Source organism: Antechinus flavipes, chromosome 6 (assembly GCF_016432865.1).
Source record: "Antechinus flavipes isolate AdamAnt ecotype Samford, QLD, Australia chromosome 6, AdamAnt_v2, whole genome shotgun sequence".
Taxonomy (NCBI): domain Eukaryota; kingdom Metazoa; phylum Chordata; class Mammalia; order Dasyuromorphia; family Dasyuridae; genus Antechinus; species Antechinus flavipes.
This window is the reverse complement of record NC_067403.1, coordinates 201715265-201742018: the sequence shown is the minus strand read 5'-3', so window position 1 is coordinate 201742018 and position 26754 is coordinate 201715265. Positions and strand designations below refer to the sequence as shown.

At 35.9% G+C, this 26754-nt stretch overlaps 1 protein-coding gene across 4 annotated transcripts in view; it reads left to right on the top strand.

Moving 5' to 3' along the window:
* The window catches only part of PCGF3 (polycomb group ring finger 3), a 90194-nt gene that overhangs the window by 46249 nt on the left and 17191 nt on the right, over positions 1–26754 (top strand). For all 4 annotated transcript variants that reach the window (XM_051966503.1, XM_051966504.1, XM_051966501.1 and 1 more), the window contains 5 exons: positions 6415–6532; positions 9959–10055; positions 14831–14886; positions 19125–19235; positions 23044–23132. In XM_051966503.1, coding sequence (XP_051822463.1) covers positions 6424–6532; positions 9959–10055; positions 14831–14886; positions 19125–19235; positions 23044–23132 — 462 coding nt within the window. In that variant the 5' untranslated portion in view covers positions 6415–6423. The remainder of the gene's footprint in view (positions 1–6414; positions 6533–9958; positions 10056–14830; positions 14887–19124; positions 19236–23043; positions 23133–26754) is intronic.

Below are 26754 nucleotides of genomic sequence, written 5' to 3'. Positions count from 1 at the left end.
TCGTGCAAGAAACTGTGGAGGTTACATGAGCAGCACTTGGCACCCCGCTGGCACTCGGAGATGACCTAGAAAACAGGATAATCAGTAGAAGCATGAAAGTTAGTAGGAGAGAGAGAGATTGGGGAGGGAGGGAGTGGGGAGTGGGGAGTGATCAATAACACTTTTATTTTGAATAAGGAGTTTGAAGTGCTAGCAGCTGGACTTCTAGTTTATGTCCAACAGGCAGTTGGAGGTTTGGGACTGGAGTTCAAGAGTGGCAATGTATCTAGCCTGATAGATTGATAAGGTAGAAGTGATAACTGAACACAGTTGGATGTTTTTTTCCTCCCTTTTTGAGTACACTAGGAATGCTTTGCATCCTCCTTTTGCCATATACTCATCTGTACCATTTCGTTTTCTTCATCCCATCCCATCACTCCCTCAATGTATATAATGTATAAGCAATTTGAATTGAATTTTATCCTTGATCCTACATACTGGAAAACTTTACTTCTTTAAAATAGCACTTTGTTGACAAAGTAAAATTTGTTTAGAGGATCTTAGCCATAATAATGAATAGTTAAGAAGCCATGTCTGAAGTTCAATGTGGAGAACTTAAGAGTTGAAGAAGATAAGACAAGATTGGGATTCAAAAGGTGACCTAAAATATTTGAAGGGGATTGTGGGAAAGATGATATATATTATAGGGAAGGATTGTGACTGTGTACTGAATAGCTTTCTAAAAATTCAGTATTGGAACCTTAGATAGTCTGTAGGTTCTAGAAGCAATTTCTGCTTTCGGTTGGAGGGTTGGGTGGGAGGACTACTTGAAATTGAAGATTGCTAGTTCTGAGAATTTGGTTCAATCATTAGAATTTTTGAGCACCTACTCAGAACTTTTACAATCTGTGGATCAAAGGCATTGTAGGCTGTTATTGAGAGGAATTATGATAAATATTGTTATGATAATGTTTGCAGTAGGTTATGGTGTCATTTTTCTGTGTGGCATTCAACACTAAATGATTAGCTGTCCATAAAGTGCATTTAAAAGGGGAAGAGACAAATTGCTATCAATTATTATCAACAGCAATTTCCAGCCTTTTGGTAATGGCCAATAAAATTTTTTCTAGTGTTGACATGTTAGCTTCTAGTTACAGTGCTCTACGTTTACTTCAGTGGTTCTTTCTGTTCTTGTCCTTTGTATGCAAAACGGTTATATTGCCATCTACCAGCAACATATGTAGGCTTTTGGCTGTCTTCTGAAAGGTGCTTAGACTTACAGACCTCTACAAATATTCCTAAATCCTAGAATAATTGCCCTTACTCCCTTACACATAGGTTAAGCCTTCTCTTTTCTTTTTGTAGTCCCCACAAATAGGCCTATAATTCTGGCACAGGTGAAACACTCATTCCTAGAATACATTTTTCCTTTTCTTCTCTCCACTTAATTTTCTCCAACATGCAGAGTCCCCCGGCTAAAATGTCTGTATATTTCTTTAAATTCACTGTTTTTTCCTTGTCTTTTTTATACTGTATTGTGAGGATACTTATGTTTTTAAACAATTTTCCATTGAGCTCTACAAGCCCCCATTTTCTATATGTCCAGATCAGGATTATAGACTTGCAGGACTTGGGGGAAAAACAGCTCAGTGGTCATCTAGTCCCACTGATACCCAGGATTCCCTATACATCCTCTCTAAAAAAAGAAATGGTCACTCAGCCTTTGTTTTAAGACTTTAATTTGCAGAATTTTCTCTGCCTCCTGAGTTATATAATTCATAAGTTTTCCTTTAAATTCAGTTGATATTGATCTCATTATAACCTCTATAGTGTTCTTATTTCTGTCTTAAGGAAGCAAGCAAAGGAATCTTCATTGTTCAATAAAATTCTGGAAGGCATATTTTTACTCCCTTTTCTCCAAGTTGTATTCTTCTCCATATGAAACATTGTTAGTTCTTTTATCCAGTCTTTACAGTATGAGGTTAAATGTTGTTTGTTTTATTTATCATTCTAGTTTCTCCTCTGGGTTTGTTCCAACTTGTCAGTGTCTTTCCTTACGCAATTTTTACTTTTTGTCTCCTCCTATAAACGTTGGTAGCTAGGTGGTTCAGTGAATAGAGTGCAAATGACCTTTAACTTATATACAAATTTAACATGTAAAACAACCAAATGAGAAAAGTAGCACAAACCTAGAACTGAATTAAATGGACATCCTTGAAAAGAAAGTTTTCTGGATAGCAAGTAAGAGTCAGCTTAATGCAAACTGCCCTCTAGTGGTCAGATATAATAATATCTGACCTCACAGGTTAAAGAACTGAAATCTCTGGGTCAGCCTATAAGAAGAATCTTTAGGCTAGACTAGATCTTGGTAGGAAATTTAGACTATCTTTCTGCTTGGACAAGAAGGTATTAAACAAATCTAGAAAGCTGTGGTTTTATTTTGTGAAAACTTTTAAAAGATTCACAGTTTCTGTTAATGAGCTATTTTAGTTTCATGGGAATGTCAGGAAATTTTTGCATAAATCCCTTATGCTGATGGTTTATATCCTCTTTTTCAGTAGTTAAGCTTCTTGCAGTAATGTATTTTTGTCTTGCCTAAATGAGAGATAGTTCAGAATTGAAACTTGAGATTGTGTACTTTCAGATTTGATAATTTGAAAGGGAGTTCAGTTGTCAATCCCATCCCTTAATCCAGATTGTGTATCTTTTTAAACATCCTTAGCAAGTGGTTCCCCTTTGGTTTAAAAACTCCAGTGACAAGGAACTTGACCTCACATGAGGCAATTTGTACTACTTTAGAGAGCTCTAATTGTTGAGACATTTTTTTCTTTATATTGAGTTATTACCTGTCTTCCTGGGCCTCTTTTTTCTCTCTGGAGCCAAGTAGAAGAGGCCTTATTTAGGTAGGGATGATGTTGGAGAAGAGATCAGGAGCCTGGAATTCAGGAAGGAGGTCATAACTGGAGATAAATGTTCAGAAATTATCTAGAAAGAGAGAATGGATGCCTTCTAACTTTCTAGGTCTGTTGACTTCCAGAATAGTGAGCTTTGCCACTATATCATATTTATTACAGAGAAAAAAAAAATCTTCATATTTTTAGACATTATGTGAGATGGATTTAGGGAAGAAAAGTCAAGTATTAGTAGTAACATGTGAATAGTTTTTTGCTTTAAAACTTTTTAAAAAGCCCAGTGAAAAGAACAATGAATTTGTTATAAGTTCACTGAGAAGACTTGGCTCCTAGTGTGAACATGGGTTAAAAATCAAGATTTTTTCTTTTTTCTTTTTTTTTTTTGCTGCAAATGGATAGACATTTGGCCTCAAATCATGTGTGATCCTCTTGAACAAGTCATACTCGGTGCTTGAGGCTTGTGGTATTGAAGTCAAATAGAAATGGTTAAATCATAAATCCGTGTTAAATCTGTATTATATTATTTATTTTGTTAAGTTTTATTTCCCAGTTACATTTTAGTCTCGTTTGGCTCCAATGGGGAGTTTTGCCTGCTGCAAGGGAGTTTGACACCTCTGCTTGAGGCAACTCTCTAGGAGTCAGTAACAGAGAAGCTTCCAATCTGCATTGTTAGTAGAGGGGATTTATTCACCAAGGAATTCTCCATACGGGGCACAAGTCATATCGCTGATGGAGGAGTGACAACGTCGGACTGTCTGCTCTTAGAGTTTTTGTGAGGAGATTTTCATGCCGACCCTCCTCCTTCCACCTCTGGATAATTACTGGAGCCTGGTGGTGGGCCTCCCTGCCTCAGGCCTCTTCCTCACAGACTCGGCCTCGGATCAGGTCTCTCCCTTCCTTACTCAGTACATTCTTGTGGCTTCCTGTTACTCTTAGGATCAAATAAGAAGCCCATGACAACCTGACCCCTTCTTCTTTTTCCAGTCTTGTTCCCTTCTGAGAATTCCATGGTCCAGGGTCACTGACTGTTTGCCGGGAGACTCCGTCCCCTGAGTTATCTGTACATGTTTGGCTGTCCCCCAGGTTGGCAGTACCCTTAGTTCTCCCCTCTGCCGCCTGGCTTCCTTTAAGACTCGGCTCATGTCCCACCTTCTGGTGGGAGACTTTCTCTTTGAGATGACTTTTGATTTACCTAGATCTGTCTTATCCTTGTTTGCATATCTCCCTCACGAGATTCTGGGCTCCTTGAGGGCCAGGACCCCCTTTTTTACCTCTTTTCATTCTTATCACATAGCAAACACTTCAGCTTGGTGATTCCAATGGGGGTGGGGTTGGTCACAGTAGCAATTTTCTTAGTACTCTGGTAGGTTAATAGGAAGTTTCACTTCTAATCAGCACAGTACCCAATGAACTATTTTGAGTCAGGTGGTTCTGAAAGTGGGGAACTCCTGGGATGTTGAAATCAGAAACCATTACAGTGTAGTGTAAGGAGAACATAAGCTAATGGAGTAGGCTGACAAGTGGGGAGGGCAGGGAAGGCAAGCTAGAGCATGAGGGAGGAAGCCAAAGAAATTCATGTTGGAGCGAGGGCGCTGAGGGCGCTCTCCTCCCCACTCCAGCCCTCGTAGTTGTTGGACTGGGACTACAGACGGGGTGTGAGAGCCATGGCAGATGCGTTCTTGCTGCTTCTTAAGTCCCATAATGTTGTAGGAAGATGAATTGTTATCAGGTCCGGCCTTTATAAGCTGCACAGGTTTCCCTATACATCCCCAAACTTTTCTTCTTGTAGCCTCCTTTAAGTGTATTTTCCTGTGTGACGCTGTATCCTTTAAAGCCTTCTCCAGAGAGTCTCTTCCTTTCTTCACTTCTCCTCGTTCAAGCCAAAAGAAGCGAGCGGTGCACTTTGTGACGGGCAGCATTGTGGCGCCGGGCGGCAGCGTGCCAAGGACAGACCCGAGGCTCGGAAGTCAAGACCCTTGCTGCCCTGCTGCCTGCCCGAGCAAGTTCCTTAATGTTGCCAGAGTCAACTTCAGTTTTCTCATCTCTGTAGTGGGGACAATTATAGCTGTTCTGCCCACTTGCATATTTTCTTCATCTCTAATTCTATATGTAGAATTACAATTTATGATACAATTATTTGTGTATGGGTATAAAAAGTAATTAGAAAAAACTGAAACATGTAACGCAGTCTCAAAGAGCTGCTCAAGGGTAGAATGGCCTTGTCTGACCTGGAAGGAGTCGATCTCTCTTGACTCAAAGCTTCAAATGCAATCTGAGAGGGAGTCACTTCTCCAGGCTGTTATATCTGGGATTACAGTCAGATTAGGTGATTTTTGAGGTTTCTTTCAGCTGTAGGATTCTAGAATCAGTACGCCACCCTGTGGCCAGGACTCTTCCGTCTTGACAATTACTGCAGCATGTAGTTTGCTCAGCACCTGTCCTCTTCTATCCTTCCCACAGTTCACCATTCATGTTGGTGACTATCATGTTACAGGCGAATTTTCGGGAGAGAAGAGAGGAAAGGGGGTTTACTTTGGAGTAGAGGTGATATGAAAGCAAAAATTTTTATTATTAAAAAAGTTTAAAAAAAAAAAGAAAGAAAAGTAAACGTGGGAGGCTTTTTAGATGACTGACAACCCAGAGTTTAGTTGATTGAGGAGAACCTTAAAGGAAAAATTTTTATTAGATCATAGATGGGCATTATGAAAGGGAGAAGGAAAATGGAGAGGAGGCCGATTTTTCTTTGTAGACCACTGTTTTATTTTGTCTCTGGATTTACATAACTCATTATGATAATGGGTTCAATTTCAAGAGGGCCATCTATCTTCCAACTGAGGGGAAAAAACGATCAGTTTTATGTTTATTAAATGCCATTGGTTACAAGAGGACCAGGAAAGAGGATGTCATTGGTTAAGCGGATGGCTCATACTAAAAGCCATCTCCACTTTGGAGAAATCACATCTTACTAATGGGCTGAAGTCATTTTTGAGTATTCAAGAAAGCACACAGGCACATTTCTGGCGTAGCTTTTAAAGTGTTCAATAGCTGTAAGTTGAAATTAAGCAAAATTTAGAATTGTAATTACAATCTTTTTCAAAATGTGAGTAATAAAATATCTTTTCTGAAGTTTATGTAAGAACACAAATTTTTTTTTCTGAATTAATGAAAGAAAAAAACTAATATTCTGACAACTGTTGATTTGATTGATTTTTTTAAAAAACAACCTTTGGTGTTGTTTTTTCAGTGTCTCAGATAAGATACCTATCTCCTTTATACTGCCTAAAGAGCTTTGCTCATTTTTGTGTGCACCTAACTAAAGTCTGTTTCTTTTGTTCTTTGTGGGTAGGATACTGGCATACCGAGGTTGAAATAAGTGTTCAAATAAGATCAAGTAAAGAATCATTTGAGTCATATTTATTAAGCCAGTTCACATTGATAAGTAAACTTTTATTATTATTAATGCTCACTAGTTTTTGATTTTTTCAGATTTTAATCTTTTTTTTTTTCCTCTTTCCTTTTACAGACACCAAAGATGTTGACCAGAAAGATTAAGCTTTGGGACATAAATGCCCATATCACATGTCGCCTGTGCAATGGATACCTAATTGATGCTACAACTGTAACGGAGTGTTTGCATACCTGTATGTATAGAAGTTATTTTAGAATGTTAAAAATTATAAAAACTCAAGGTCTCTAATTTCTGGCTGAAGCCAAATTAAAAAAAAAAAAACCTACCATTTAAATTCCAATGTATACAGTGGAAAGGAGAGAAGACCAAAATTAGTTTTATAGAATTTTAGTAGTAATTTCTAGTAGTAGTAGCAAATGGAAAAATAAATAATTGAAACAGTGTGTTTAAGAAAGTTGAATTATGTACTAACAAGGTTTGTCTGTATAATCATTTTAGAAATCAGAGAAACTAAGTTGCTTGAGTATAAAATGTGCAATTTATGCATTAAATTTTTTAAAAATTAGTTAAACTGTGATGTTTAAACAATTTCCATATAAATTACTTATGGGAAAAACCAGCCACAGGCAGTTAAATCAATTAGTTATCTTAGTAGAGAAGGTGCATTCAGAGTTGACACATGGGAGATAGCAGAGAGACTTAATTTTTATAGAATTAGTTAATAGACATAGTCCTTTATTATAGACCACATCAAATAAGAATCCTGTATCAATTTTTTAAAAAAAGTAGGCAAAGATGATGTATTAGAAAAAATAGAACGCAGAATATTTTTCAACTGACATGCCCATCAGAGTAATTGTTACTCACCACTTTTGATGACTTAAAAGATTTAGGGTTTATTGATTCAAATGTTGTGACAAGTGACCAGTGTGTTAAAAGGACCGGCAGTATGATTTTTGTTCATAAGAAAAATTCCAGAGAAGCCCTGGTGAGGGTTCCTTTCATGGTAGTCAAAATAAAAACTATAGTAAAATCAGAGGAACCAAGTATGTGCTGTTAAAAAGAGCAGGCTTTCTGGGATTAATAAAATTGTACGCCAGATACACTGCATTATTAACATTTTCTCCATTACTTTTTAAGTATTGACAGTAAATCAAACCCTGCTTGATAGCATTTGTCAGTTTCTGTTATTTAAATGTATAATTGTTTCCAATGTATAAGTGCTTTTACTTAAAATTTTTAACAATTGTTTCTAGCTCTAGCTAGCTCCCACACACTCCTGGTTGGAGGACTTAAGCTGGGTGAGGGGGATAAACGTCCTCAGCTGCTGCATCTGGTCGCGGGCTGTAGTTTGAGGGCCCCTGGTATCGAGACTCCTTATTAAAACCAAAAGTAGAGTGCTGGAAAGCTAGGACAATCATAAGGGTTTGTTTTTTTTAAAGTCTATGATTTGTCTAAGATTTTTTTTTTTTAAAGTCTATGATTTGTCTAAAAATTTTTTTTTTTAAATTATTGTTAGAGCAAGGTTCATGAGTTAAGATAAAGTATAGTTTGTGGTGAGCATGATGGAGAAATAAGATAGAAGAGATAGAAAGGCACTTTAGACTCTTCAAAAAGACTGACAAGATCAGAGGCTGAATGAAAATGCTATGAAAAAACTAAGAGAAGAGGCAACCTGATATAAAGAATCCTAGATTCTGGGTCATGGCTCCCCAGATCCTAATTGTGACTCATCTGCTAGTCATGGAATTTAACGAGATGATTTCAGAGTTCTGCTTTAGCTGTGACGTCAGTGGTAGGCGAAATGGGGATATGGTGCCATTGTTTCTATAAAATGGTCTCCAGGGGAAATTGAGGGATAGTTTAAAGTTTGCAAATGACACTACACATGTGGACAAAAACATGTGAAATGCCACATCAGTAGGATCCATGTAAAAGTGTCCAAAGTTCATTACGTGGATCAAAAATGTCAGCCACCTGTCCACACTACTTCTAGTTTAGGCTGAAGTAGCTTAAAATGTAATTGGGAAATTTTTAAAAACAGAACAAAACATAAAGTTAGTTATGTGCTTTTCTAAGTTCCCAGAGGGATATATGTAGTAGCTCCTGTTTCTATTTAGTTTAGACACCACTACTTTATAATTCCCCTCTCTCTGCACTATTTCTTCTGCCCCAGTGTCATTTTAATCATAATAAATAAACCACGGTGGGCCAACAACTCATTAGAAATAATGCACCCTGCCTTTTCTAGGGTTATAGAAAAAACTTAAGATATGGAAAAAGATATGCGTCAGGAAATTTTTAGCCGGGTCGATTGCATTTATAAGTGGCCATTTAGGGACAGTGCTGGAGAGCCTTGAACTTATTTTGCTAGCAGCTGGCCTTTTGCCTTGGCTGTTCTGGGTAGCAGCTGCATCATGTAACTCAGCTGCTTACAACTCTTTATTGCCTAATCTTAATTTGAGTAGATCGCAAAGAGCTACCTGTCTCATAGCAGGAGTTCATACTAATACTTCGTATCACTGTGACCCTAATAATTTCATATGAATGTAAAATGGAGTATAAATACTCTATCACCATGTTCAAATATGTATTTTAGTGCTTAATAAGCCCATTTGTTTTGATCATTTAAAATTTCAGGTTGTCCTGCAATTGAAATTTTTTTTTTGTGGCGTTATCTTAACTGAAAGATAGATGTCACTGTTTAACTTTAGAATGTAGTTCTATAATCTTCTGTATTCTAAGTGTGGTGTATGCACTAAGGATTGTTAACATGCCAATGGTCATACATCTGAGGATTCTGGGGAACATAGATTTTTAAAAGGAGATTTTAAAATGTGGTGAAAACCCATCTCCCACCCCTTCCCTGCAGAAAGTGAAAATGGAAAGAAAAAGTAAATTAGAATTTTTTTTTTGGGGGGGGTGGTAATTGTGATAGGGAAAGTATAACTCATTCAGCTATACCTTTTTGTTATATTTTTAGGTGCTGGTGGGATAGCTTGTTCAAAATTATTTCAGTTAACCTATACTCAGTTTTAACCAGTTTAGAATATTCTGATTCCTGATTCTGGAAGGTGAAGCCAGTACTTGTACACACCTTGGCCAGAGCTGTTAGGTCTGGCTATACAAAACCAGGACCAGCTAAACTACAGCATAAGGTGCTTCCCTGCAGCCAGGTTCCCTAAATGTGTCACTTGAGCTAGTATCCACACTAATGAAAGAATCCTTTCAGAGGAAAGTTTTGATCTAAGTGAAAAATGCTTTTTAAAAAATTCTTAAAATGAAAATGTTCAGGTTCTGAAATTTCAGTCCCATTCATTGCCTCATAGCCTTCCTCCTCCTTACACCTGAATCAGTTTGCCCTTCCTCCTTTCCACCATCCAAACCCCAAAAATTGGGTAAAGCAAATTGAGTGAAGGGAGGAGAAGGAGGAGGCTTTGCTAGGGATCCAAACTTTCTGTCTACTGTCAGGGACGGTGGAGTGAAAAGTCATAGCTTATCTGACTCCAGGAACAAGGTGTGCTTGTGAAGATGTGAAGAATGAATGTTTCAAATCTTTAGCAATACATATTATTTTTAGGCACTTAAAGATAAGAATTTATATGAGCACTTTTTGTTTTGGGAATTTAGTTTTCTAACTTTATGCTTTTGAAAACAGTCTGTAGAAGTTGCCTGGTAAAGTATTTGGAAGAAAATAACACTTGTCCTACGTGTAGAATTGTTATTCATCAGAGTCATCCGCTGCAATACATTGGGTAAGTACACATTATAAGAGAGAAAGAAGATGGGAAATTCTCAGTGCATGAAAATTTTCATATTGTATGGTAACATCATATTGGTGTAGCAAAATTGTTCAGGCTTTTCTTTATAGGCTAATTATACTTACTGGTGCTATTTTGTGTATGGATTAACATAACAGGTCCTCATGCATATGTCAAGTGTCCCTCTTTTGTTCTGCTGCTTTTAGGACATGGCACTGTAGGTTATGAAGACTCTTTGCCAAAAGAACTACACAATTTATTTCCTTTGAAATGAAATAGTCTCTGTTCACACTCCGCAACTGTTTGTCCAAATGGAATTACTATATAAATTGGAAAATTGAATTTAGATTTTGACATTTTAAAATAAATCAAAAAAAGATTGATTTTTCAAAAATTAAATATGGTTAAATTTATTTTTGCTTATAATTTTTATCTTTTCATAGTATTTAAAATTTAGTGTAAAAGGTATAAGTTTTGAGAGAGTCACTTAGCTCTAGTGCCCAAAGGGTTATTCAGTAACTAGACTCTTGTCTGCAGTCAGAGGCAGCTTATTTTTTTATACTGCCAAGAAGTGGACAATGCTTAAAAAAACTTTGTCCTTTTTTCTTGGTCTCCCATTCTTAGGAGGAATGACAAAGAAAGTATCTTCATACATTTACCTGTTGGGCATAGAATAGCTTAGTTAGATATATATTATTTATATTATTATATATTACATAATTCTCTATTATCACTTATATTTATGAATATATATATATATACACACACATCATATTAGGGCAAGACATGAGACTCCTGCCCTCAATTCCACAACTATTTATTAAGTGCAAGGGCAAAAACCAAAAGCAAAAGGTTCTTGACTTCAAGTTAGTTACGTTCTTCTATGGGGTACGTGGAGCTAGATAAGAGAGCACTAACAAGTAGGGATTTAGAAAGATTGCAGATAAGATGATAGCCCCTGAACTAGATCTTAAAGAAGAGATCATCTTTGGAAGTCAAGGTGGGCCTGAGGTAAGAGTTTGTATGTGCACACGGAGGGAAAAGACAGAATGGGGAATTTTAGAGAGTAGTCCATTGGATAGACAGAGAATGCCTTCGGGAAGAAGAGTAAGAAACAAAGCTGGAAAGGGGTAGGAGCCAGATTGATGAGATCTTTGTTTGTCAGCCTTGATTTGGATTTTGTCCCAGAGGAATAGGAAGCCACTAATGCTTTTTTGAACAAAGTTAAAGCTATATTATAGTGAATTATAGCTGTAGAGAAGTACTTACAGAAGTGCTCTCCAGGTTGGCTGGAATGAAGCAGAGTCCCTGACAGGCAAGAAAGGAGGGACTAAGGGGAAAAAAGATAGGAAAGAGGAGGGATAGACTTTTGCTCCGGCATTTGGGGTTAAGTGACTTGCCTGGGATTATACAGCTAGGAAGTCTTAAGTGTCTGAGGTCAGACTTGAATTCAGGGCTGGTGCTCTATCCACTGTGCCACCTAGCTGCCCCTGGGGTAGACTTTTCTAAGAAGGAGCCCTGCCTACTCAAGGTACAAATGAGGCCTTTGATGAAGCCTGCTATCATTGCCTGTAGAAACAAACTAAACAAATGTTTATTTATTTGAAGCCCTTCCACATTAACATTTTTGTTCCTGTTCCTGAATTTATCTTGAGAATTTGCCTGGCTATTAATTACCTGAGAACTGCTGATTCTTCTGTCTCAATATGAACTAGATTTAGTAATCTAGATTGCCCAATTTCACCACAGGCTCCACAGTTGAATCTACTGCAGGACTTAGATTATTGACTTTTAAACTTCCCAGCTGGATGATTGCAGTAATAGTAACATCATTGGGGATTGCAGAAAAAAAAAAAAAGTGCTTTATTTTTGACCTGTTAAGTTTAAAGCATCTATAAGTTCTTGAAGTGGAGATTTTTTTAGGAACAAATTGAAAATTGGAAAAAAGATAATATATCAAAACTAAAGGTGGTAAATTTGTAAATCTCCATATAGATTGAATAAAACTGATTTTATTATCTAAGTATTCCCTCTTTACATACAATGGTTTTTGGGAAACTATTATAAGAAAATCTTGACTCTGCTCCTCTTCCTCACCCTCACTTAGGTTTGTCCAGTGGCTACAGCTGTTGGCTTTAGATGCTGAAAAACAAAATATTTCTACTCTTAAAAGAATCCTCAAATGAGTAGGGCAATACAGAGTAAGGCAATCAAAAGTTGGAATTGTCTATGTTTAGAGGGAACAGAGGTTTGGGTGGACTAGAATTGTTAGAGAATTTTCCTTAATTTAGACAGCAAAAATGAGTTGCCACTTCTGTCCCATGACTAGGGTGGTGCAGTGGTTAGAGAATGATGGTGCAGATAGTGATTTTTTTAAAAATCTCTTTTTTGAAAAAAAGACTACTAGGAACTCATAATGCTCCTCCAGTACTAAAAACCCAATTCTTTATGTGACATCCTGATTACCCTATCAGGACTGACAGTACTACCAGTGTAGTCTGACTGAGGCAGAATAAAGTAGATCGTCATTTTCCTCATTCATGACATTATTATTACGCTTTGCTTAATACCATCTGACATATTAGCTGCTTTGACTCTTATGTTATACTTTTGACCCATTGAGGTTTTTCCCCTACCCTTGCATTCTCCCCATGCTTTTTCAGACAAGCCATTAATATCTAGCCATTACCCTTCCATTCTTTGCTTGTAAAGTTAATTTTTCTAAGCCAAGGGAGCAGAAATGGGGATTATAATAGTAGATTATGGACTTCGGCAGACTTTTTAGAAAAATCTTCACATGTGAACCCAGCAATTAATTATGTGTTTGTCATTGAAGGACTAATTAGATTGCAAAGATTTATCTTTAAAATATTGATGAAAGTTAAAACTTCAAAATTTCATACATAAATCTTTTATCTCTTTGAAAATACAAATTTTGGTGTTATTTAAAAAAAAAGTCAACTAAATAGAACTTTTTATTTGTGTTTAATCTACTCTTCATTCAGCTAAAGATGGGCTCCTTTCTGCTCTTTTCTTTATTGCTTTACCTTTTGGAGTATGGCTAAGACTTTTGATTCCAGAGGCAGCTCTTATTTTTGAAATCATTATCAGGTTCTCAGGTTGGATAAAAAACTTTTCTCAAGTTTTTTGCAGTATTTGCAAGGAAGATAGGATTATATTATTGGTTCAGAGTACTTTGTGCATGCCTGAATACTAACAGTAATAGATTATTGATAATAACTTGTGCTTTTTGTTGTTGTTGTTATTGTTGTTGTTTTTTCTTGAGGCCACTGGGGTTAAGTGACTTGTCCAGGGGTCACACAGCTAGGAAGTGTTAAGTGTCAGTGTTAAGGATCTGAGGTCAGATATGAACTCAGGTCCTCTTGACTCTAGGGCAGTTGCTTTATCCACCAAGCCATCCAACTCACCAATAATAGTTTTTAAAATAGCTTATAGACATATAATAAGGCTGAATTCATGTTGCCCTAATAACTAAGTTTAGTACTTATCCTTAACATTATTATATTTCACAAAACTGTCTAATAAGAAATTTTATTTGGCAGTAGGTCTTTACTGGCACCTGCAGTAAGGTGGTGCAGAAGGAGGACCAGGAGTCAAAGATGGGCTCAGATACTTAGGATCTTGGTGACCCTGGACAAGTCTCTTTATTGATTTGTTAGCCTCCATTCTTCAATTGTAAAATGTGGCTAATAACAGTACTTAGTCCTCATGATTTTTGTGAGGATAAAATTAGATGTTAATATAAAGCACTTAGCACATTGTCTAATACAAAGTAGACTCTATATAAATGCTTATTTCCTTTCCCTTCCTCTTTTTTTCCTTCATGACAGTCACATTTTGAAATTCCATCTGAAGTTTGACAGGTCATGATGGTACCCCCTCCATTATTTTTTGTTGTTGCTTTAAAATAAATTGTTGATACCTTATGGTGGTTTTTAAAGTATCATTAAAATTTTACCCAGTATCTCTCCAGCCTTTCCAGTGAACTATCCCATATATACATATATCCATCCATCCATACTTACATACATATATATGTATATGTAAACACAAAAACGTAGAATATTTGTAAAGGGGAAAAGAAAATAATCAGCAAAACTTATCAGTTCTTTCAAAAAGTGTGTACATGTGTTCAGTATTCTCTGCCAAAGAGTGACCCTCTAATATTGTTAGTGAAATGCTAATTAGTGTCTTTAGACAGAAATTTTCCCAAGTAGAAGTGACAGTCATTGGAATCATATAATTATTTGATGACCACAAGTGCTTCATTGAACATGTCTTGCCATTACTACTACAAAACTGCATCAACTCAGGGCATGCTTCCTAGGACTTATGCTTTAATATGAGAAATTATGGCAGTGATTTCCAACATATGATTCTATATATATATTTTAAAACAATTGTTTTTTCCTTTCAGAATCCAGAGTAATTTAGAAATTTAATTAAGATGTTTCATATTTTTATACTTTCCCATAACTTAATAAATTTTCATATGTATGATCCCTAATTTATATAATGAATATAAAGGGTATTCTGAACAGATTATAATTTTTAAAATGTGTTTATGGCTTTTAGTGTTTTAAAAATGAGAAACGTGATACATCCCATTCTTTTCAACACAAAAATTTAACAACTTCCAAACATTTGTGTATTGCTCAGTGCAAGATAGAAAATGAAATTTAAAAGGAACACTTCAAGTGCCATCTTAATGTAATTTCATATGTTTTTGTAATTTTTTTTTTTGCCAGTCATGACAGGACAATGCAAGATATTGTTTACAAATTGGTACCAGGCCTCCAAGAAGGTAAGTCTTAGTATGTCAGAATTTAGTTGTAAAATGGCTATATAACTAATAGCAGTGATACAATGGCATTTCTTCTGTCACTTATTTTTCCTCTTGTAGTTCTAGTCTTGTAAATCAAATTATTATCAAATCTCTCATAATAAATAAAATTTAAAAAAAATCTTTTATAATTTGACTTTTGGCCCAAACTGATCTGCTTTATATTCATAACCTCTTCTCCATTCCCACCCAAAGATGACCTTTTGTATGATCATATATCCAGGAATGTTCTTTTTGGGGTTTCCTTCGGTCAGTCTGACTTCTACCTATCCCTCATACCATCCTGAAGAGTAATCATAGGTCAGCCTCATTGTGTTTTCCCATTCCAACCTAACAAGCATTTGTTAACTGTCTGCAAAACCTTGTGTGAGGGGCTAGAAAGAGGAAGCTCAGGGTCTTACAGGGAGCTACACAATGCAGAGAGACTATGGGCAGGGCCATGTGCAAATAGGTTTATACCTCATAATGGAAGAGAAAGCAGTTGAGGAAAAACAAGCATAATTGTTGCATGAGAAGTAACAATGTGTAAACCCTACTGTTTGTGAAAAGAAGCAGATGATGGAAATTTCTTTGATCCTATATTTGTTTGGTGGGCTTTATGTATCACATCTGGATCCTGTCCCAGAATATAAGTTCACTTAAAGCATATACTCTGGATTTCAGCCCCTTTCTTCAGCTACATTCTCTCTTTCTCTGTGGCTGCTTTCTCTTCCACTGATAACCTCTTTGCACAGCCTCCATTTTGAGGAAGGATACCTACCCTTCTTTCATTCTCTGGGTTTCAACTCCACACCAGCACCTCTTCCCTAGCCCACCCCGTGCTTTTCAATTCCTTTTTATATGTTGTCTTTTCCTGAAGTTGAGTTGAGGGGAATCTGAGACTATAATATCTGGTTATAAGCATGATCACATTCTATTCTTTTGGCAGTCCATCCAGACCTACATATTTCTCAAGGAAAAATTTCTCTCACTAGGACAGGAGAGACTTTTTAGATAAATGAGTCTTATTCAGAGGAGAAAAAAAGGACATTTTAGAACAAATTTTCCTTTAATTATAATTTTTTAGAATTTGGGAAGAGAAGAAATGATTACTTTGGGCTTGGTTCACCCAAGTCCTCAGGAATACAGAAGCATTTTCACTGCCTCCTTTTGTTGGTTGGCCTGTAGAACAGCTATGAAGTCTTTGATGTTTTCATTTGGAATCAGAGTAGTGTTTTTGCCTTGAATTATTCTACCTTTTTGGTTCCGTTAACTACCAATCTTGCACCCAAAATAGAAATGTAGGAAAATCAAAGTCATCAATACCCAACCAAGTTGACAACATTTCTGTTAAATAGATTTAGTACTTTATGAACTGGGATTTGCAAAGACAGGATCTATAGGATTTTTCCATTTTATCAAATTCCTTTGAGGCAGATCTGTAAAAGCTCTAACTTTAAGCCATATGCTGGGATAGGAAAATAATTCTGCTCGGTAAAATGCATTCTTAAATTTATGTTCTTTAAATAGGATTTTATCTATATTATTCAGGCAGCTAAGACTAGTGGCAAAGGATTCCATTCTTATACTTATTAAAACAGTGTTGGTAATAGTGTCTATATCCAGTTCTGTTAGTTTGAAACCAGTACTCTTGAAATGATAGCAAGTACCGTTTTGGAAGTGTCTTCAGGAGTAGATAAGATATTGCTCTTTTGTTTCCTTCCTTTTTTGGGGGGGAGGGGAGATCTTGGAGCTATCCTATATAATAAAGTATAAAAAGGAGAAGAAAAATACTTCAGGAAAACACATTAACCACCTCTAATGTTGTATGTAGTTAACCACATCAATAGTCCCCTGCAAAGAAGGGAGATGCATTCTCTTCTTTGGGAACAAATTTGCTCAATATCATTTCACAGCATTCAGTTTTTATTTGCTCTGTTTTATTCTGTTTTTTCTCTGTTTTTTCTGTTTCAAATGCTCTTTTCCTATTCCCCCCATTCCAAGAGATTTGTTCTTGGACAGCTGCACATAATTATATTTTAATTTAGGGAGGCTTGCAGGTTATTTATTTGCCTAATCAGAGTTTTATTTTTATTTTTAATTTTTTTTTTTTTAGCAACTTCTGTTTGTATTTCAGTCATAAAATTTTAGAACTGAACCCATTTCCCAATGGCTCATTTATAATATGAGTCAATTGACAGCTCTTTTTCTTTATTATTTAGTTTCTGAGCATTATTCTGACAGAAAAGAACTTATGTGGTAAATGTTAGGATATACTTTGGGGGTTTTTTCCCCTGGTACATTTTTACTCATTTTGAAATTAAGTACAGAAATATATAAAAAAAATTTTTTTTACACACACAGCACAACATAGAAGATTCTATATAAAGCCATGGATTTCCATTTCACACAGTTTGCTTTTTATTTTGAAAGCTATGTAATGAATAACACACATCATTTTCAAAGCTACCCTGCTTTCTGGTGCTTCTTTCTAAATATTCTTTTGTTCTCTGCTGTACATTTTTTCTTCCTTTCCCCCCCACATTACCATAGACAAAGTCATCAGTAGATACAAATATGTATAGATAAGTAAAACTTGGGTATACATAGTTCTGTTTATTAGTCCTTCCTCTGGATGTGGAGGCCATCTTCCTTCATAGTCCTGTGTAATTGATTTGAGAATTCATAATACTCAAAATTAATAAGTAACAAGTCATTCCAAGTTTTTCTTAGAACAGTGTTGCTGTTACTGTGTATCATGTTCTCTTGGTTCTGCTTATTTTACTTTTTATTAAGTTTTTGTTTTACTTTTCATTATTTTATGCAGGTTTTTCTATGTTTTTCTAAAATCAGCCAGTTTGTCATTTCTTATTACACTGTAGTGTTCCATCACAATCATATACCACAGCTTATTCAGCCATTCCCCAGTTGATGGGCATCCCCTCAGTTTCTTCCTTCTCGTCTCTCACCCCTCCTCTCCTTTTTTTTTTTTTTTTTTTTTTTTAAAGAATCATTCACTACCTAGATTGAGCATCTAGGTGGGTGAGTGTTTCAGTTTGACTTCCTAAGTACTTTGTTCTAACCCTTAAGACAAGGAGGCAGATTTTCCAAATTATCACGGACATTTTTCATGTGCCTCTTTATTTTTGACTGTGACCTGTTCCCTTTCCTTTGATCAACTGAGAAACATAGGATTATTGACTAGATGCATGAGAGCAAGTTTTTTGTTATTACAAGAGTAAGCTTGTTTGAGTTTGACTGAAATTTACCAGTTGAAAGAAACCTTTACTCATAGACCAGTTGATAGAGTACATTTTCAGAACAGCAAGCAGTGACTTTATTTAGTAAACATCAAACCAAAACAAAGGGAAGATTGAAATATACCGACACCTAATAATTCACAAGCCATCTGAGTAAATAATTGAGAATTGATTGTATATGTACACAAGCTGACATCCTCTGAATTGTCTCTCGATTTTCACTTTTATGAATGTTAGGGGCTCATGTTACAGTAATAGTTGGTGAAAAAAAATTAGAACAAATAACTCCTGATTGGCTAGTAAATTACTATTTACAGAGTAGGTGCTTAGTAATCCTGATTGCATGAGGTGACACAGAAGGAGATTGTTTTAACAAACAGCTGTTTATCACTTGTATGTCCAATTAGCACTTTTGGAAAACTTTCAATTATCTGAACTGTTAGGCATGCTACATGGGAAGGAGAAAAGGATGTATTTGTAGACATTAGATTAGATGCATTTAATTTCAGAACTGGAAGATTGGATGGGTCATCCAGGTCATTCCCCTTATTTTACAGATGAGGAAAAACAGTGGTTCAGAGAGGGGAAGAGGTTTGTAGTAGTCTAATAATAATTTGGATGGCTGCACCTAATTCTTTATTTAAAAGGGGCTTATAGGTGATTCATTTATATAATCAGGCATTGGTTTTTCAAGCACCATCTGATAAAGGATTTAACAAATCCAAACTCATTCAGGAGTGAACTGACTCAAGATTGGAACCCTTTACTTCTGACTTCTCATTTAGGGCTCTTCCATGATCAGTCAGACTATCTCTCTTCCCTCTGTCTAAATAATCAGTTTTCTTCAGCTGATATTTCTGTTTTATTCAAAGATCATACTGTTGATGGGACAAAGTTTTAATATGATAAAAGCATTCTATTAGCCTTGTTAAAATAAATGGTAAATGTTGTTTTTAATAGCGGAAATGAGGAAACAGAGAGAATTCTATCACAAATTAGGCATGGAAGTGCCTGGAGACATCAAAGGGGAGACTTGCTCTGCAAAGCAGCACTTAGACTCACATCGAAATGGTAAGTTTTCTTTCTGACTAGTTCTTGTGGCGATCAGTAATATTAATAATCTGTCTAAACTCTGTCAAAAGAAACTTTACTTGATGCTAAGATTGTATTCTAACATAACATTTTTCTGAACATTGATGGATACCTATGTATCTGGTACAGATAATGACATGAAGATAAAATACACATAATAAGAATGAAGAAACATCATGAAGGGCAGGACAAGTAGAAGTTGAGGATGAGCAGGCATTTTCCATTTAGAAAGTGAAAGGGAAATGGTGATAACAACTGATATTTTGTCAGAATGTATATCACAGGAAGAGGAAATGTACAGAGTTTGGTGAGAGAGGATCAGTCAGGAAGTTTGTTCCAGAACAGGTATTCTCAGAGAAAATGGTGAGACTTTCCTTCTTTATCTGCTACCCCTGAAGTTCCTGTATCCTTTATACCTGAGGCAATATAAATCAATACCATTCTTTCTAGTAATAAAATCTCTTTTCTGGTCCAGATGATTTAGCCCTTCAGCATTCACATTTCACTAATCTCATTCACCTCTTATTTCCAATTTGAGACTTAAGCCCCTTGGGCTTTTCTGATCCTTGAACTGATTTGACTTCTTGGTTTCAGATACCTTTTATACTTGTTGTACTTGAACTCTAATAGACTGTCTCAGATTACCACCTCCCAGGCCCCTCCCTATCTTCATCTCCCCTACACATACCCTTTTCAGTTGGATGGGTTACTTTAGAGGTCACCTAGTCTGATCTGAATAAAAATAACTATACCTGACAAGTGGAAATCTAGCTATTGCTTGAAGACTACAAGTGGGCAGGGGAACCCACTACCTCCCAAGGCAACCCACTCTAATTTGAGATTTTACTTAATCATTGAGGATCTTTTTCTTGCTTCAAGACAAAATTTACGTCATTACAGTTTTTACTTATTTTTCATAATTCCGCCTTCTGAAAACAATTTAATCCTTCCACGTGATAGCATTTGAGGAAACTTCTTTCACCCCAAGTCTTACTTTCTGTAGACTGAACATCCTCAGTTCTTTTAGCTCGTAAGAAATCAGCTTGAGATCTTTAATCCTGGTCTGGAAACACTAAGTTTATGTTCTCCCTAAAATAAGATGCCACTCACATAGCACATCCCTGTTTAAGGCAGAGGCCAAGGGAGTCACTTACTGTCACCTCCCTCCTCTTAGGGATGGCACCTCTGTCAGCCGTCTTCTGATCAGTAGGTGTTTCCTAGGGTTTATAAGGAACAGGACAACAGACACAATCTTATGGATACACATGGGGGGAAAAACTCTTCTATTTCTGACTAAGTGGCCCTGTAGCTAACTTGATCCTAAAGTTCTCTAAATCTAGCACAATTCATGCTTCTGCCACCCCAGTGAGAATGATTGCTTCTCTTTAGAATAAAACTCCCAGTTTCAGGATTTGCCCAGCTACTCTTTGTTTATCATTTCATTGTTATAGTCCAGTCCAACCTTAGCCAGTCAGGATGCCTGGTGCTCTGGGAACCTTGTGGTGTTTCACTTTGCCATTTGTAATGCTGAGTACCATGTTCCCATCACTTCAGAACTATAGATGATTAAATACATATAGTTATAAAGATAATTCTGAGATCTCATCAGCGTGGATATGGATTATAAGACTTTATGCCTCTTCATCATATACTATTCTTGTCTCTGGAGAGGATTCACCCCACGTCTGTAGTCTTTCCTGTGATTCAAGAATGTATGGATATATAGTTCAGTTCTTCAGTTGTATGTATCAATTTGCTGATTATAGATAAAGATTTCACATTAGATTTACTATGACAATCACCTGTAACTCACTTGTTCTTCACGCTCTATGCAACTCCCCCTCCTCTTTTGCCATCACCTTCCTTGTAGAAGGTAAAGGGGTTACACAGAACCAAGGCTTGTTTTTACCCATTTCATAGCAAGACAGAAACATTCAAAGGAGATAGAATTTTAAAGAGCTTGTGCCAACTCATGCAGGCTTTTTTTTTTTTTTTAATTATAGCTTTTTATTGATAGAACATTTGCATGGGTAATTTTTACAACAATTGTCCCTTGCACTTACTTCTGTTCCAACTTTTTCCCTCCCCTAGATGGCAGGAATACATGTTAAATATGTTAGAAGTATATCTTAGATACAATATATGTGTGCAGATCCGTATAGTTCTCTTGTTGCACAAGAAAAATCAGATTCAGAAGGTAAAAATAACCTGGGAAGAAAAACAACAATGCAAGTAATCCGCATTCATTTTCAGTGTTTCTTCTCTGGCTGTAGCTGATTCTGTCCATCATTGATCAATTGGAACTGAATTGTATCTTCTTTTTGTCGAAGATAGCCACTTCCATTAGAATACATCCTCATACAGTATTGTTCTTGAAGTGTATGATGTCCTCCTGGTTCTAGTGCAGAACTTTTTAACAGAGGTCATTCAGCCTAGTGGACACAAGAATTCACTTCTGTTTAGAAAGAAGGAAAAAAAAGGAGGGAGGGAGGAGAAAGGGAGAAAAGGTTTTATGAGTATCCTTTGTTTTTATGTCATAAAAACAATATATCATAAAAAAGGGTTTTTTTTTTAATACCATAAAACTTTCTCCCAGTATCCGTGCCTTTCTCCCTCCAAGAGAGCTGTCCTATATGACAAATACTTTTTTTGGTTTGCTTTTTAAATAAAGAGAAAGAAGATAAAAAGAATCAACAAAAATGTTAAAGAATTTTCTAGATAATAGGGTGGAGCTTCTAATTCTAAGAATGTGAGTTTAAAGGGAAATATGTAGATTTCTAGAGATGAGTAATATCCTCTAGGATTTCTCCATAATGAGAGGGGAGAAATCTTTCTCAGCCTTCACCATCATGTTGGCTTCATAGAATGATTAAGGATCCTGTCTAGATTACTAAACAAGTCTGTCCTTTTCAGGTAGTCTAAACTTTCTTTTGCTTTGGCCTTCAGTGAAAGACTAATATCACACATATTCATTTCTTTAATACTAAATACATTGGTAATCTTCATTGATAAATGAAATGAGCCAAATTAACTAATTTTTAAAAATTAGTGTAGCATTTTTCCCCCTTAAATCTTTCTGCCTTTTTTTTCCTGGGTGAGCAATGAATGCTTTTGTTAAATATTAACTCCTAGAATGTTTTATTCCTAAAGGGTTTTTCCAAATACATGCAAAAATAGTTTTCAACATTCACCTTTGCAAAATTTTGTGTTCCAATGTTTTCTTCCTCTTCCCACCCTGCAAGACAGCAAACAATCCATTAAGGGATTAGACATGCAGTTCTTCTAAACATATTTCCATATTTATGTAACTTTTTTTTACAGGAAGGGTTTTTATTTTTTAAACAACAGTAATAAATATTATCTAACATCTTCTAAGATAAAAAAAAATAATTTCCTCTTAAACAATCATGTTAGATGTTGTAATAATTGACAATATAGAAAAGACAATTCATCAAATATTGTACGATGATATACCTGGGTCTTATATGTATGCATGTCCACATTTTCAATATTAGAACACAGTGTTAGCTATTCAGGACACTTTTTATCTGATTTTAAGTAACTGGGGCCTGGTAAATTATGTACTTTTAAGGAAGTCCGTGCTCTTTTAGAATCCACTGTACCTAGTTATCTGCCTTTGACTTTGTATGCATACCATACTCTGCTTAGTATTTCTTCTAGACTTTTTAAGTGTTTTGATATCACATTGACTTATACTGCATAGACTTGAATAATGAATAAGGCATTTTGGATTTCATCAGTAAAGTATTTACCTTTGTATTAAAAGGTGAAACAAAAGCCGATGACAATTCCAACAAAGAAACATCAGAAGAAAAACAAGAAGAGGATAATGACTATCACAGAAGTGATGAACAGGTAGTTTATCTTTTCATTAATATTAATGTCTTAAAATGCTTTTGTGCTGATATTTATGTTTCTGGCCATGTAACTTTTAGCACATTTTAAAAGTTCACCAGCACATTGGGAGCCTGTGGCTTTATCCTGATATGTTGCATTCTTAACAGATGACATAAAGTCATCTGCACACTGACTTCACAAAAGCTCTTAGACTCAGGTAGATTTTAAAGAGAATTAGCTGCTCAGGGAATACCCTAAAAATTTTAAGATTTCTCTATGATCTCAAATTTAGGTATTCTTATGGCATTTGTACTTTAATATAGAAAAAAAGTAGATACAGATCACTAAAATATTGCACATTATACAATCATGTTAGATTTCTGTGTTGGGTCAGAAGAGAATTGTCTCTGGGATTAGACAAAACTTTCTAGAAGAGATAACATCTGAGTTGTGACCTCAAAATGAGTAAGAATACATCTGGTGACGAGATAAGGGAGGGCATTCTGGCTGTGCACAATAGGGAGAACAAAAGTGCAGGAGTTTGATCATATTCTTAACTTTGTTTATCTTATGGACCTCTTTTGGCAGGCTATCAAAATCTATAAACTCCTTATTTATTCAAAGCAGTGTTTTTAATGAATGAAATAAAATGCATAAGGTAACAAGAAATCAGTGTATTGAAATGTCACTTTTGAATTTAAAAATTCTCTCTCTCAGTGAGAACCCCTGGGTCCAGAGTAATAGGAACTAAACCTAGAAAGATGAGTTATGTAGGACGTAGAGTACCTGGGGGAAAGTGTTTTGACACTTGACAGATTGTGGGGAATTATTGAAGTTTTGTGAACAAAGGATTAACTTAATTACACATTTTTAAAAGCAGGATTACTCTTACATCAATTTAAAAGTTTGGAGCGGGAAGAGGTCTTGCACATAATGAACACTTAATAAATGCTCCTGTTGGAGGAAGGAAACCATGTTGGAAAGGAAAACATTGTCTGAGTAGGTAGTAAATGAGAATCTGTACCAGGGCAGCTGGAGTGGGAGTAGAGAAAGACTGTTTTAATGCAAGGTATGCAGGAAATGTACTAGAACCAACTTGTTAAACTTACTTTTCGTATAGAGACCAAGAGTCAATTGTTAAATTTTTAATGTGAGTAATTATATTTTGGAAATTGACAATTGCTACAAATCAGAATTTGATTTAATGTTTTGTTGATTGTCTAGACTGAAGAATGTGACCCCCTAAAAATGTTAATGATATTGATTAAACTTAGATTTATCATCCACTTATATGTGGCTTTTGGTTTTGGTTATGTGGAGGTTTTGTTTGTTTTGAGAAGTGATTATTAAACATTTACCAGTGCACCCTTGAGGATATGTTATAAAAGTTGAATGAACAGCCCCTTTGATGGGAGTTGAGAAGGGAATTGATGGGGTATGAGAAGGGAATCCTAAAAGATAATACAGAATTAGAATTACAGATATAGGAAACTGGATGGTACTTATGTAGACAGAAATCAAGAAATAAGAAGGAGGAATAGGTTTAAAGAGAGAAAATAAATTCAGTTTGGTACATGTTGAATTTCAGGAGGCCTAGAATACATAAAGATTTCCCAGAGATACTTTGGGAAGAAAATCTAATTTCTGAAGACAATGGGTGATAGTGAATTGTCTGAATAGAGAGGTCATAGTTAAAAGAAAGATTGCAAAGGGAGAAAGTATAGAGGCAACAAGAAGAGGACTGAAGACAAACCCTTGAAGAATACTTAAGTACTTAAGGGAGCCTTGAAGAATAGGAAGAATAGGGGGGATAATGGAGACAAAGAGAAGAGATTGAAAGGGCAAGAGAGTGTAGCATCTCTAAACCTGAGTGAGGAGCAGGCTCCCCAAGCACTGACTACTTAGTAGTGTGATAACCAATGGAAACAGCCCCAAGGACTGAGAAGCATTGGGTCAGAAGCCATCTCATTAGGGTTGTGGAAATGAGGGCAGGGGGTGGAAAGAGAGAGTGGAGGAAGGAAGGAAAGGAATTAAACATGGGCATGTTTTTCAAGACATTCCCAGCAGTAAAGGAAAGGATAGAGATACGACAGCAGCCAGTTCAGTAGAAGGGTCCAGAAAGACTTGGCTAGGTTTGGAGGCACCTGACATGTTCTTGCATTCAGAAATGGAGGAAGTGTCCCCAGCAGAGGAGAGTAATGGAGAGAGTACTGGAGCCAGATCTTAGAGAGCAGAAGGAAAGGGACTGGTGATAGAGTTGGAAGGAGTGAGTCTCAGGAGGAATAGCTTTTAGGCTACTTTTGTGAAAGGTGGAGTAAGGAAGCCAGGAACCAGTGTTGATCCATTGTGATCCTAGATATAATTGTGATTGATAATCTTTTACTTGGGAAAGCTTAGGTTCTAGAAATACTGGCTTGGTGATGTTGGGTGAAGCCATTTAACCCCTTTAAGCCTCAGGTTCCTTATTTGTAAAGTGGGGATCGTGTAGCACCTACCTCACAGGACTGTTGTGAGGGTCCAATGAGATAATGTGTGTAAAGTGCTTTGCAAACTTTAGAGTACTCTAGAAATGTGAGTTATTTCTACCGTCTAGAATATTGTTTCCCAAATTGTTCTATGGTCCCTATTATTTTGCACAGCATGAATAAGGATTTTATGGGAAAATTTGATAGTAGTGGTACTTAACTCCTCAAATCAAATATGAAGTACTCATTTGGTAATTTTTTTTAATTATAGCAATAGAATTAATTTTGTTTTTCCTCAAAGATTTCTTTAATTTTTTATATCCTGGAGGCATTTCTTAATACTAAATTTATCCTTGTATTTGTGGACTCCATCAATATATTTCATTTGGAGCCCTAAAATGTTCAATAGCCAAATAAAAGAATTGCTGCTCTGGAAAATAGAGAACTAATTCATGTAATTATGAACATAATCAGAGTGTACAGAAATCTATATATTTCCAGATATGCTGATGATACCACACACATATTCAGAAAATAATGTTTTCTTTTGTGAAATAATCGTAGCCCTTTGTATTAATAATCAACTTAAAGAAAGCTAAAGCCATATCAGTCTTCATTAAGAAAAACAAAATCTTTAAAAATATTTATAAGTAGAAGTTTATTTTCAGAACCAAAAGGACTCGTTTCTTTTTATCTGGTCATAACATTATCTAGCAGTACACAAAAACATCTAAATACACAAAAAAGTCTAAATCTAGTAAAGGTTGTGGTTTTGGGTAAGTTGTAAAGCAAAATATTACTCCAAATTACTCCAAATCTGAGTCTCTATGAAGCATGATATCAAACTCTCGGATATAAGTCTTAGAAAGACAGGTATATCTTCTTGAGTATCTTCATCTTCTTTGGACTCTTATTTTATTATTTTGATACATCTATTCTATATGCTGGGAAACATCCTGCATTGTATATATTTCAGTAGAGCACGTGAGCTGTCTCTACATCAGTTATCTCTTGTCCTTACTGTGTAACCAATCCATCTGGTGACTTCTCTTTCTCTGCTTCCCTTGCATAATTCTTAATTAAGAATGTGTTGAAGCCTATTCATGCCAACCATGTACTCCATTGCACTTTGGGTGTCCTTCAGTTCGTTGAAGACTGTGCTAATCCATGACTTG